We start from the raw sequence: 13,274 nt of genomic DNA on the forward strand, positions 1-13,274 counted from the left end.
AAATATAATTTTCTTTTTCTCTGATTTTGTCCTAAAATGAACTTAAACAATTAAAAAATCATAATATTACAGATAATCTACATACTTTACAGAAATTAGAAGTCCAGGCGATGCCAGATAGCCATGCTAGTTGTAAATAAAAAATAAAAGAACACCAAAACAAAATGTGTGCATGAGTGGGAATGGTGTAGAGTGGAGTTAAAAACAAAAGATTGAAACATACTTACTGCTAAATAAGGATCAACAATGTCATGAACAAATAATGTTAAAGCACCAATTCGGATAAAATTCAGTACCCAGGACATATAGAGTAGGATTATCGTGGCAATGTGATGAATTATCATTACTTTAAAATCCTGAAAGAAAACAGAAATGACATTAAAAAAAAAAAATTTCTTACAAATGAAACAATAATAAATGAATAAAAAGCATAAAAATGAGCATGCTGCATATACATGTCTGCATGCAGAATTTAAAAAAAATTAACATTGAATAAAACTGAAACCACCATTTCCTCTCCTCTCATTTTGCAAAGTCAAAAGTTTGGATGCTAATTAATTTTTAATTTATTGACAAAAGATTTAATTTGATAAAATCAATTTCAAAAAATTCACAGTGAAAATAATGAAAAATAAGTATGTGTAACTGATGGAAATAAATAAAAATACTCCAACAACTATAATATATTGAGAAAAGACTGAAGTCAGGAATCAAGAGAGAACATACAGTGCTCGTTTTATGCTTTTATTAACTGCTTTATATGTATGAACTGAATGCTGTTCATGAAAAAAAAAAAAAAAAAAAAATTGGACGGTCTCATTTCTATTTGTGAAGTGATGTCAATAAAGAGTTCTAATGAAGGGAGATAACTTATTAACTTACATTCTTGACAATTTCTTCCTCTCTGCTGTAAGAACTGACATATATATGTATAGACTTGGAGTTTACATTCGTAACACCTTAGAGAGCACAATCTAGAATCAGATGACCAGGTTTTCATGTGCTTTAAATTAGCTTTACAACACTGCGTTAGTTACTTATATTTTTTCTACCATTCCCCCTCAAATCAAAACTTTACCCTAACCAACCAAGTCTCTGAACATATAGATGCAACACTCTCGTTGAATACTAACACGAAGGTAAATGTACTTGGGGATTTTAATGTCCATCACAGTAGTTGGATTGGTTTCTTGAATGACAGACACAGCTGGTAGCAACACACATAGCGTCTCTATAGCTCATTTCCTAACACCGTCACATTCCTTACCTGCCTTCCAGATTGTGTAGATCAGCAGCCTCACTTCTAGATCTATTCCTAATTACAATACCCAAGAATTGTATAATAAATATCCATAGTCCACTCAGGAATACTGATCACCCTGAGATTACCTTATGTTCTTGGCTCGGTTCTGAAGAGCCATTGCTAAAATGACAAGATGCTTCAAAAAAGTTGATTGGAAAGCCATCGGAGAACACATCAAAGATGCCCCATGGACTAATATCTTTTCTTTTCCTGCTGAAAAGTGTGTGTTAATGGGACAACTGAATGGTGCAAAACAGGTAGTAAAGCACATGTTCCTACATGGAAGTACTATAGCAAGCCCCCCTCTCCCGGTTCACTTCAACTTGTGCAGCAGCCACTGCACAAAGATAGCATGCATTCTGTAATTTAATCTGTTAGAAGTATAAATAGATAAAAGTTTATAGAATCTAGAAATAATTGTAAGAGTGAAATAGCTGCAGCTACGAGAAGGCATACTGAAGTGATCAGGAAATATATTGACTTGCAGAAAATAGGATTTTGTGATTTCCGGAAAATTTATAATAGCGTGGAGAATAATGGTGGACAATCAACCATTCCCCCATTATCCAACAACCATGAGGTTGCTTACACACCAACCGAAGAGGCTGACCTCCAGCTCAATATTAGATTTCTTAACCCCCCCCCCCTCCTAAATTTCCTTTCGTGGACAGTCACACTCTTAAAAAGGAATGATTTTCAGATTTATGTCCATATCATAAAAAAACTAGACACCTTCAAGGCATGTGGGCCTGATCTCATATTCCACTGAGTCAGCTCCTGTCATCTCCAAACTCCTCAATGCTAGAAAATTGCCTCTGTTGCACCAGCACCAGTTTTCAACCTGGCCCGTCTACATGCCAAAACTAAAGTCCGCATGGACCTCATCAGGGAAATGCTGTTTGCAGATGATGCAGAATTAGAAGCCCTCCAAAAACTCATTGAGTGTCTCATCATCCATGCTTGCAAGGATTTGGTCTGACAATAAGCCTCAAGAAAAATGTCATGGCTCAAGATGTCAGCAACGTCCCCTGCATCCAACCATTGGCGATCACACACTGGAGGTGGGGAATGACTTCACCTATCTATCACCTCCATTATTTCCAACAACCTCTCACTGGACGCTGAGCTAAACACCCGCATCAGGAAAGCAGTAATAGATATGGCTTGCCTGACCAAGAGAGCATGGAGTAACAACATGCTGACCATAAACACAAAGATGAGGATATATCAAGCCTATGTCCTCAGCATCTTACTCTACTGCAGTGAGACATGGACCCTCTACAAGCATCAAGAGCGCAGACTAAACGCCTTCCATTTGCGCAATCTAAAAAAAAAAAAAAATCTTAGGCATTACATAGCAGGACCGTGTTCTGAACAAAGACGTTCTTGCCAAAGTAAATCTTCCAAGCATGTTTGCCCTCCTTTCTCAGAGATGTCTGTGCTGGCTAGGGCACGTCGTTCACATAGAATGGCCTAATCCCCCAAAACATCCTGTATGGCAAGTTCTCAGCTGGCAGCAGACCAACCGGTAGACCACTCCTCAAATTTAAGGATGCGTGCAAAAGGGACTTAAAATCCGGCAACATCAACCCTGTTGACCTCGAATCCTATGCTGCAGACCATGACTTCAAAGTCAAGAAGTGTGTCCAGCTGAGCAAGGAGAACAGAAATGAACAGTGGGAGAAGAGAGGCAGGCGCAAAAGGACAGCATCAGTAGAGCATGATAGAGGTTATCCCTGCAGGAAGTGCAACAGAATCTGCTGCTCCTGCATCAGTCTGCTTAGTCACAGCAACAGTTGCCACCACTCATGACAACCTTTAGGCACGATTCTCCATCATCTATCTAGATGGAAGAATGCCAACAATAAAGTACCAGTATATATTATCAGTAATCTTTGAACACATACCATGCACTGGATAAGGTAAAGGAAGAGAGAGATGTAGCCTTTAATATATCCAAAGCCTTGACAAGGTTTGGCATGAGGGGCTTCCCATGAAATTCAAATCATATGGTATTACTGGATGAATACTAAACATAATCAGATACTTCTGAGACAACAAAAAATATGTGGTTATCCTCAATGGCTACATGTCTAAACATTAATGCAGGTATGCCACTAGGGGTTGATTTTTGGACCTTTATTATTCCTGATAAATAACCTCTCTAATAAAACTGTCCGAGATGAGCATCTGGGCTGGTGCATCTGCCACTCATTTATTAGACAGGGTCCAAAAGAGTCTCAAATCTAACGGATCCTACACGTTCTAATTGGTCCAAGCTCCAACCTCTGTCTCATCATCGGGATGTCACATCTCTGCCTGTTTTACAAGTAATTTAATGGGATGTGCTCTGATAAACGCATAGCACTTGTGTCTCCTCGACGTATATTAATCCAACAAGCAGCAAAATCTCACCTCTTCACTGTTGAGATTCATAGATGCTGAAAAGCATTTAACTCTAATAGTTTTTTTCTTCAAACTACTAGACTTTGGAATTCTCTCACTGTTCCTCGTTTCTGGCTGTACTAAATTGCAGAAGTTTAAATGTAATGTAAACAGACATCTCACTGCTTAACTACACAGTCTCCTGTTAGATATGATACCAAGTAGTAGTCCCTTACATTTCATATGGCAATATATGTTGGGGTGAAATAGAGAAAGAAAAAAAAAAAATTTTTCTTTTGTTTTGATGAGTGTCCACATGTTCGAGAGGTAGGGGTGGAAGGAGAGAGGGCAAGGGAGATGGAATGAAAGAGGGAGAGCTCAGAAAGAAGGGAAAGTGAAGGAAACAAAGAAATAAAAAATTAAGCATAAAAAGGATAAGCAATTGTTGAAATGGTGAGATTCGAGATACCTTTCTTTTTATATCCATCAACAAGCTGAGTATTAAACTCCAGTAAAAACCAAGCTCTATCAAATAATAGATGTATAAATCTGGGCCAATAGGCTGAAAAGAGACAAAAAAAATCATCAGTTAGGAAAAGAAATAATTAAAACAAGTATGAGTTTTTATTTGAGAAAAACGAAATGTTGAAGAATTTCAATAGTCTTTTGTTAATTTGTACACCTTGGCAGCAACATCCAGTCATTAGAAGGTGACATCAAAATCTGCAAAGATAAGGTCTATAGTGTCTTTAATGGTATAGTGTATACCATCTAGAAGTCCTCCCTCTATGACAATTTTGACTTATTTAATGCTGCAGTGAAATTTGTCTTGTTCTACAGCTTGGATACTGATGAAATCGCATGAAGCATCACTTAACGCAGGGGTCATCAAAATATGGCTCGTTGCAATCAAACACACCTAGTAGATACAGGAAGTGTGTATGGATATAATATATTAAATTATAACTGAGCATATCACCAACAAATTATAGCTAAATATACTGCCAATAACACAGTGCAATAACAACAAATGAAAATGGACAGGTCTGAAGTTAATTTTTGATTTGTCAGCTTTAATGCTATTTAGGACTGACTTTGAAAATCTGACAAAATAACTTCTTCAATAAAAAAGTATTTTATCGTTTTTAACTTTTGTGGCAATTTTTTCTTTTGTTGGGCATTTATTCTATAAGCACTGTAGAAATGGCAGACAAGATTTAAAAAGTTTACTTATTACATTCTCTAAATGACACTGATAAAAGTTACACTTTGAGAACTGATTAAAATTTTATTTTTGTAGTCATTCATGAACATCTTGATAAAAATGTTATGTGAAAGAACAAAGAAATCAACATCAGTTCAACATTCATAAAACAAAAATTAATACATTAAGTTTTTAAATTAAAAAAAATTAAATGTTCATTTTCTTATACTTTTATGCACTCTGCATGAAACATTGCTGTTGAAGCACGAGAGGCTACTGTGATTAGGGATTAGTAGTGACTGCCTGTGAATTTAATATCTCCTTTACACTTCCTCCTTTGGAGGGAACCAGTTCAACCTGCCACACAACAAGCAAGAGACCTGGGTGAGGAGTTTAACAAAATGTTTGTTGATTTACATTCTTGCATAGATGCTTCTGTTTTAGAGGAGGATTATCTATAAAAAAAAAAAAAAATTGCTGAAACAGTTTACGAAAATGAAACATTAACAAACTAGAACAAAAACGAATACACAAATTTTTAAAACACAAAAACGAATACACAAATTTTTAAAACACAAAAACGAATACACAAATTTTTGAAAAACAAAAACGAATACACAAATTTTTGAAAAACAAAAACGAATACACAAATTTTTGAAAAACAAAAACGAATACACAAATTTTTGAAAAACAAAAACGAATACACAAATTTTTAAAACCCAAAAAACGAATACACAAATTTTTAAAACACAAAAACGAATACACAAATTTTTGAAAAACAAAAACGAATACACAAATTTTTGAAAAACAAAAACGAATACACAAATTTTTGAAAAACAAAAACGAATACACAAATCTTTGAAAAACAAAAACGAATACAAATGAAAAATATTAATACATGAATACTATACCTGAACAAGTTAATTAACAAACTAAAAATGAAACAATGTTAAGTAATAAAATAATTAAACTTGCTAACATACACAAAACCAAAAATAAAGTGTAACATGGAGTTTCTTGGGCGAAAAATGGAAAAGTATTCCCTTGCATAATTCTTGCAATAAATTATTAATATATAAGTTTTTTTTTTTATTAATTAACACAAGTTCATTTATTTTTTGTAGTTTTGACATTATTTGATTGTTAGTTTATTTAATGCAATTCTATTTTGTAAACTGTTTTGGCAATGTTTCATTTTTTTTTTTTTTTTTAGTAAATGGAAGTTATCTCTCTTAGATCAGCATCCTCTAAAACAGAAGTGCCCTTGCATGTTCATATGGTCAGGGAAACTGCAGGAAGAGAATTCCAAAGGCAAGCGATTCAAGGAAAGAAGCTAGTAGAAGAATTTCCAGTATCTAAAGATTTTTACAGTGAAAGGGAGGAATTTTGCTGCTAGTCAGGGATATTTTCATTTAGAGGGTATAAGTGCAGTAAGTTCATTGGAGTACATTCTGTGGAGGTAGCTATAAAATAAGTACAATGATGCATCACTGTTTTGATGCAACAGTAAATATAGCTTGGCAAACAGTGCAGAACCTATTAGGTTGCAGCCCTTTCAAAAAGGGGAGAGGCTAGTGGTTCGTGCACCAGTCCAGATATGGCAATAATACTCCATGCATGGGTGGATGATGGCTGCATAAAGATATAGTATTTATGCAAATGTGAGAAGTTTTCTAGCCCTATACAGGAAATAACCTTTGCAGCAGACTTGGCAATATCTATGTAATTATCGAGATGAGGATTGATAATTTGAATTATTTGGACTACTACTAGAGATTGAACGTAGAGGTAATAGTAACTAAGAATAACCTAATTACCACTACTATCCAATCATGGTTGATGGAACAAAAACAATCTATCCACGTAGATTAAATAAAACATTCAGTTATAAATTTCGCTTAAGTTCCCAAGTTTGAAAAAAAAAAATACCTGAAGTAGGTCAGAGATTACATCGACAGAAATGTAAAATAATAACCAAGATGCAAATTCTGACTAATCCAAATCATTTTATTATTTAAAGATTTATTTTTGACTTTTTATCAAATTGATACAACTTCCGGTAAATGTCGGCTTTTTTTTCTTCTTCAAATCTCACCTGAAAGTTCCAATACTATTCATTCTTTACACCCCCCCCAAAAAAAAAACACACACACAAGAAAACACTTAATATGGTTTTAAAACCCAAATTAATCCAGCAATGAATATCTCAAATCCCAACATTTATAATTTGGGATAATAAAATTACATTCTTTTATTTTCACAATGAAAGGACGATCTTTAAATGGATTACAGACACTCAATACACATTTTTTTTATTTTTTTTTATTTTTATTTTTTTTTTTTTTAAATATTTTTGTTTTAGACACTCAATACACATTTATTTTTTTTTTTTTTTTATTTATTTTTAAAAAAATATTTTTGTTTTAGAGTGTCTCCCCTCTCTCATTCTCACCTCTTTTTTATGTACAAATGGGACGCTTTTTATCAAGGCTCAAAGGCAAGTCAAAGATAAGGGTTAATGAGTTAGTCAGTTGGACAGTGAAACACCATAAGGACTGGTAACGATGGTTGAAAGTGGACCCCTCTCTTTCCCTCATCCTACCTCTACAATCTCTCATTCATCTTTGATAAGCTCCTATTACAAGTAGTAATTGTTTTCCTTCTGGCGTTGACATGAGTTACTCAAAGTTGAGGATTCTTGTGTTTAATGCAAGTGTACATACACAAATTTATCTACAAAAAAAGGTTTGTTGAAAAAATAGTTGTGAACCGTTAAATTTGAGGCTAGAAATCCAATCACACTGCAGTCAGGCGTGTCCATAACCACATATACGATGCATAAATTCTTTTGGTGGCTGACACCTAAGATTTTCCGTCGGTACTTTCTTTGCTACAAACAATTTTTTCCAGTAATTACACTCAGTAAAGAAACCCTAATGTTCATTAGGAGAATGGGGAGTACAATGATGTTTATTCAATCATGGAAGTATTTTGTCAAATTTTCTGAAGGATATTTTCAAACGATGAATAAAACAATGGCTGCCAGGAATTATTTTTAATGGATTCAAATATTTTGGTTTGTCCATTTTTTTGTTTTTGCTAGTGTTTTTTGTTTGTTTTAATGAGTCTCTACTTATCAAGGCTAAAAGCCATTCAAGGATTTCATTTTCTTCTCATGCCAACTTGCGTACACTTCCTAATTAGCATATGCACATTTTTTGGTTACTGCTGCTAATCTCTTTGCAAGCCAGCCATCCTTCGCTGCTGCTGATATTTTGCCCATGCGCTCATATGCACTATGTTACAATTGTTGACATTGGATTTGAAGCTGACTAATAGTCTGTAGGGAAATAATCCCATGGTAATGTGTTTCACAGATAGGAAGTTTTTGGAAAGAAAGTTTGATAGAAATTCTACCTGATACTAGGAACACAGAGAAAAAAGAAAAAAGCCCTTTTCAGTTGTAGTAGTAAAATGAGAATTTGTTGTGAATGCCTGACAAGGAGAAACCAGCGATTGATGAAATAATAAAGTAGGAAAAGATGTAGGTTAATTAATTAGTTAATTAATAAACTGATAGTTAATTATGAATTAAATAAAAAGCATACCTTATTTTCAAATAAAATTCATATTGGAAGTCATATCGACGGTTGACAAAAAGATAAATCAATTAATTAACACGTAACATGTTTTTAGTTTTACACACACGAAGAGAGACTCATCTGCTTTTATTTACATCTTGGTACGAAGATAACAATTACACATAAACACTCATTTTGATATAAACAAAGGAGAAATAATGGATTTACTCAACAGCTTAAATGCATATTATTACAAACCCAGACAAGGGAGGCAACTCTTCACATATGGTTCAAAGGACAAAACTTATGGTCTTCAGTAAAGACTGTGCAAAAAGAGTTTGGAAGAATAGAAGAGATCATTCTCAACTAGATATTGAAATTAATTTTGTAATTTGTTAAAGCAAGAAAAAGGATTGTAAGTGGCACCTCCTCAGATGTGACAGCAGCACATCATCTTTGACTATAGTAAATCAAACCACCAAATTTTGGGGGTAATTGAACGTAGAATCACAACACGCAATGTAAAGAAATGATTGAACACAATAGTTTACTCATTTAGGTTGTGGGTAAAACTGCGAGTTCATACCTTTTCATAAAAGTATTTTTTTTGTCAGCCAACCTTGTAACCTCTTCCTTATTGGGCAATTCAAAGCAATACCTGGTGGTTAATTCAGCTTTAGATATGAATAGTTTGTTTCTCCTCTGAATTTATCATTGTCAGTTGAAAGATTACCTTGCTTTAAAGTGAAGTCATCAGAACTAAGCCTGTCATGTGTAATGTGAATCTAAGACTCACATTACACATGCATTGTATCATTCTTGTAGAATTTCTTTCCATGCAACATATATCCTCAATCATCACTGGCCTGGTTTAACTTCTCTACATCATCATACTGCATGCACATGTCAGAGATTCTTTCCTATGTTGACAGATCAGGCTGTCTGAAGATATTGGCTTCCTGAGACGAAATGCACCTGACATTGCTTTTTGTTTTTCTACTTCCTTTTGCAAAACTTAATTATGTTCTGCAAAAACAACCCACCTTTTCTCCCTTTATTAGGGACTCATAATTTCTGGAAAATTTATAACAGCGTAGTAAATAATGGTTAATTAATAATACTCCTCTATCCAACAATCTGGAGATTGTCTGCAGGGAAACAGAAAAGGCAAATCAGCTTGCCAGATGGCTTGCCTCAAACTCCACTTTAGACCCAACAAACCACCCCCTCCCGAATTTCCCTTTGCTGACTGAAACCATACTCAATCTGAAAATCTCGCCTTCTCTTGTTCGTGATGCCATAAAACCTAGACACTTCGAAGGCATGTGGATCTAGTCTTATTCCTGCTATATTATTAAAAAAGTGTTCCGCTGGTTGCTTCAGTTCTTTCCAAATTCTTTAACAAATACTTTACTTAATCTTGTTCTTTTCAGACTGCTGAAAAATTCCTTTTGCTGTACCAATTATCAAGAATTCTAGTGAGAACCGACTCACTAAATTATTGCCCCATTAGCCTCCTCCCTCTCGTCACCAAAATCTTTGAGTTCTTAGCACTAGTTTGCCACTTCATAGATAAACTTTGTGATCAACAGGATGGATTTAGGCAAACTCATTCTACTACAGATATCCTAACTAATCTCCGAACATATATACCACACATTGGATAAAGCAGGAAAAGCTAGATCAGTAGTCCTAGACATATTTAAGGCCGTTGACAGGGTTTGGCACGATGGTCTTCTCATCAAAATTAAATCATATGGTATTATTGGACACATATTTAACAATCAAATCATTCTTAGATAAGAAAAATCTAGATTGTCCTTGATGGTCATATACATCTAAACAAGACATATTCCCGATATTTATAAATGATCTTCCTAATAAAATGGTCTTTGAAATGAGTATATTTGGTGATGACACTACACACTATAACAGACTTGAAGGGAAAAACGAATGAATACATATCTAAGAAAATTGCTAAAACTCTAAAGGAAGACTAGTCTGTGGTGGAATGGATGTGAAACTGGATGATAACGTTCAATGCCGTCAAAACTAAGCTTATTCCCTTTCATAACTAAACCACTGATTGCCATGGCTAATGATACATTACCCTTCCCTCAAGCTCCTAGGTTTAATATTCACAAACAGCTTGAGTTGGAACAAATACATTGAGGTAATTGCCAAGGCTGCTGCGAGGAAGGTGGGCTCTCTCTACCGTGCTAGAAAGTTACTCACACCTGAGAGTATCCTGTATCTCTACAAAGCCACTATCCATCCATGCATGGAATATTGTCAATTCTGGGCCAGTGCATCTGCCACTAGTCTCTCACTCCTATAAATAAAGAGTCGCCAATCTAATAAGGTCCCGCACTGTCAGCTAAACTCCAACCTCTGTCCCATCGCCGAAATGTGGCATCCCTGTGCCTGTTTTACAAGTACTTTAATGGTAAGTTCTTGGAAGAACTCAAAGCACTAGTACCTCCTCAACATAAATATCTCCGACAAACCAGACAAGCTGCAAAATCCCACCCCTACATTGTGGAGAACCCTAGATGGTGTAAAGTATTCTAGGCAAATAGCTTCTTCCCTTGAATTGCTACACTTTGTAATTCCACTCCAACGCTCCTGCTTCCCTGACTGTAGAGACATACAGAAGTTTAAGCGTCATGTGAATAAGACATTTCACTGCCCAACTCCTTACTTAGTATCCCTGCAAATCTGGTGCCAAATAGTACAACTTAGTGGCACTTTGCCTTGTTTGGGATGAAAAAATAAGGAATAGACAGTAAAAAAAAAAAAAAAAAAAAAAAAAAAAAAAAAATCTTCTGTATTGGTGCTCTACATTGCGTCACTGTATAAACTGTTTCTGATATTTAATAATGATAGTAAGAGAGAGTTGCCATGTTTAATTCAGAAGCTGTCTCTGACAACATGTCTGTAAATACATACTACTATTAACTATCGCCTTATTGTCTCATTTATTTTTGGCTTTTAAAGCCACAATACTTTCCAAAAATGTAAATATTGTTAAAAAATTAAAAAAAAAAAAAAAAACTAAAACATTTATGGTATGTAAATTTCAATAATTATCGATTTTATTGCAAAACAGTTAATTTTTTAATAATTATATTAAATATTCAGCCTCATTCTGATATCTGAAATAAAATATGTAAGAATTATTCTTGGAGTAACTGAGATGAACTAAAAAATGCAAAGACATTGCGTTTCCTCTTAAGCGGTCATCGTAGTTAATGTTTCACTTGCATGTACAACAATAGGGACTATCATTGCATAATAAACTGTTCCGTTTTCTTCCTTTTCAACTGACTATAATATGGTCGTCTTCAAGTCCAATGTAAACAAGTTCCTGATGAACCATCTTGTTAATTAATCCAATTTATACAAATTTCCACTACTAACGATTACATTTTCCCATCAACTATACACTCATTGACTTTTATCCTCAAGTGGCTTCTAATGAGTGTACAGTAGTCAATGGGAAAAGTGGTGACGCCGTTGTAAAAACAAACAAACAAAAAAAGACAAAAAAAAAAAAAGACAAACAAAAAAAAAGACAAACAAAAAAAAAGACAAACAAAAAAGAGACAAACAAAAAAAAAGACAAACAAAAAAAAAGACAAAAAATAGACAAACAAAAAAAGACAAACAAAAAAAGACAAACAAAAAAAGACAAACAAAAAAAGACAAACAAAAAAAAGACAAACAAAAAAAAGACAAACAAAAAAAAGACAAACAAAAAAAGAAAAACAAAAAAAGAAAAACAAAAAAAAAGACAAACAAAAAAAGACAAAAAAAAAGACAAACAAAAAAAAGACAAAAAAGACAAACAAAAAAAAGACAAAAAAGACAAACAAAAAAAAAGACAAACAAAAAAAAGACAAACAAAAAAAAGACAAACAAAAAAAAAGACAAACAAAAAAAAGACAAACAAAAAAAAAGACAAACAAAAAAAAAGACAAACAAAAAAAAAGACAAACAAAAAAAAAGACAAACAAAAAAAAGACAAACAAAAAAAAGACAAACAAAAAAAAGACAAAAAAGACAAACAAAAAAAAAGAAAGAGAGAGAGAGAGAGAGAGACGGAGAAAGAGAACAAAGGAGAGAGAGAGACGGAGAAAGAGAACAAAGGAGAGAGAGAGAGACGGAGAAAGAGAACAAAGGAGAGAGAGAGAGACGGAGAAAGAGAACAAAGGAGAGAGAGAGACGGAGAAAGAGAACAAAGGAGAGAGAGAGACGGAGAAAGAGAACAAAGGAGAGAGAGAGAGACGGAGAAAGAGAACAAAGGAGAGAGAGAGAGACGGAGAAAGAGAACAAAGGAGAGAGAGAGAGACGGAGAAAGAGAACAAAGGAGAGAGAGAGAGACGGAGAAAGAGAACAAAGGAGAGAGAGAGACGGAGAAAGAGAACAAAGGAGAGAGAGAGACGGAGAAAGAGAACCAAGGAGAGAGAGAGACGGAGAAAGAGAACAAAGGAGAGAGAGAGACGGAGAAAGAGAACAAAGGAGAGAGAGAGACGGAGAAAGAGAACAAAGGAGAGAGAGAGACGGAGAAAGAGAACAAAGGAGAGAGAGAGACGGAGAAAGAGAACAAAGGAGAGAGAGAAACGGAGAAAGAGAACAAAGGAGAGAGAGAGACGGAGAAAGAGAACAAAGGAGAGAGAGAGACGGAGAAAGAGAACAAAGGAGAGAGAGAGACGGAGAAAGAGAACAAAGGAGAGAGAGAGACGGAGAAAGAGAACAAAGGAGAGAGAGAGACGGAGAAAGAGAACAAAGGAGAGAGAGA

At 34.6% G+C, this 13,274-nt stretch overlaps 1 protein-coding gene across 1 annotated transcript in view; it reads right to left on the reverse strand.

The window, feature by feature from the left end:
* LOC145291511 (ceramide synthase 5-like) overlaps positions 1–13,274 on the reverse strand; it is a 187,651-nt gene that overhangs the window by 17,118 nt on the left and 157,259 nt on the right. The window contains exons 6-7 of the mRNA XM_080137481.1: positions 4,158–4,250; positions 228–356 (exon numbers count right to left, since the gene is read on the reverse strand). Of these exons, the coding sequence (XP_079993607.1) occupies positions 228–356; positions 4,158–4,250 (222 nt within the window). The remainder of the gene's footprint in view (positions 1–227; positions 357–4,157; positions 4,251–13,274) is intronic.

The sequence above is a fragment of the Euprymna scolopes genome, chromosome 12, assembly GCF_053919585.1.
Source record: "Euprymna scolopes isolate OS-2025 chromosome 12, ASM5391958v1, whole genome shotgun sequence".
Lineage (NCBI taxonomy): Eukaryota > Metazoa > Mollusca > Cephalopoda > Sepiida > Sepiolidae > Euprymna > Euprymna scolopes.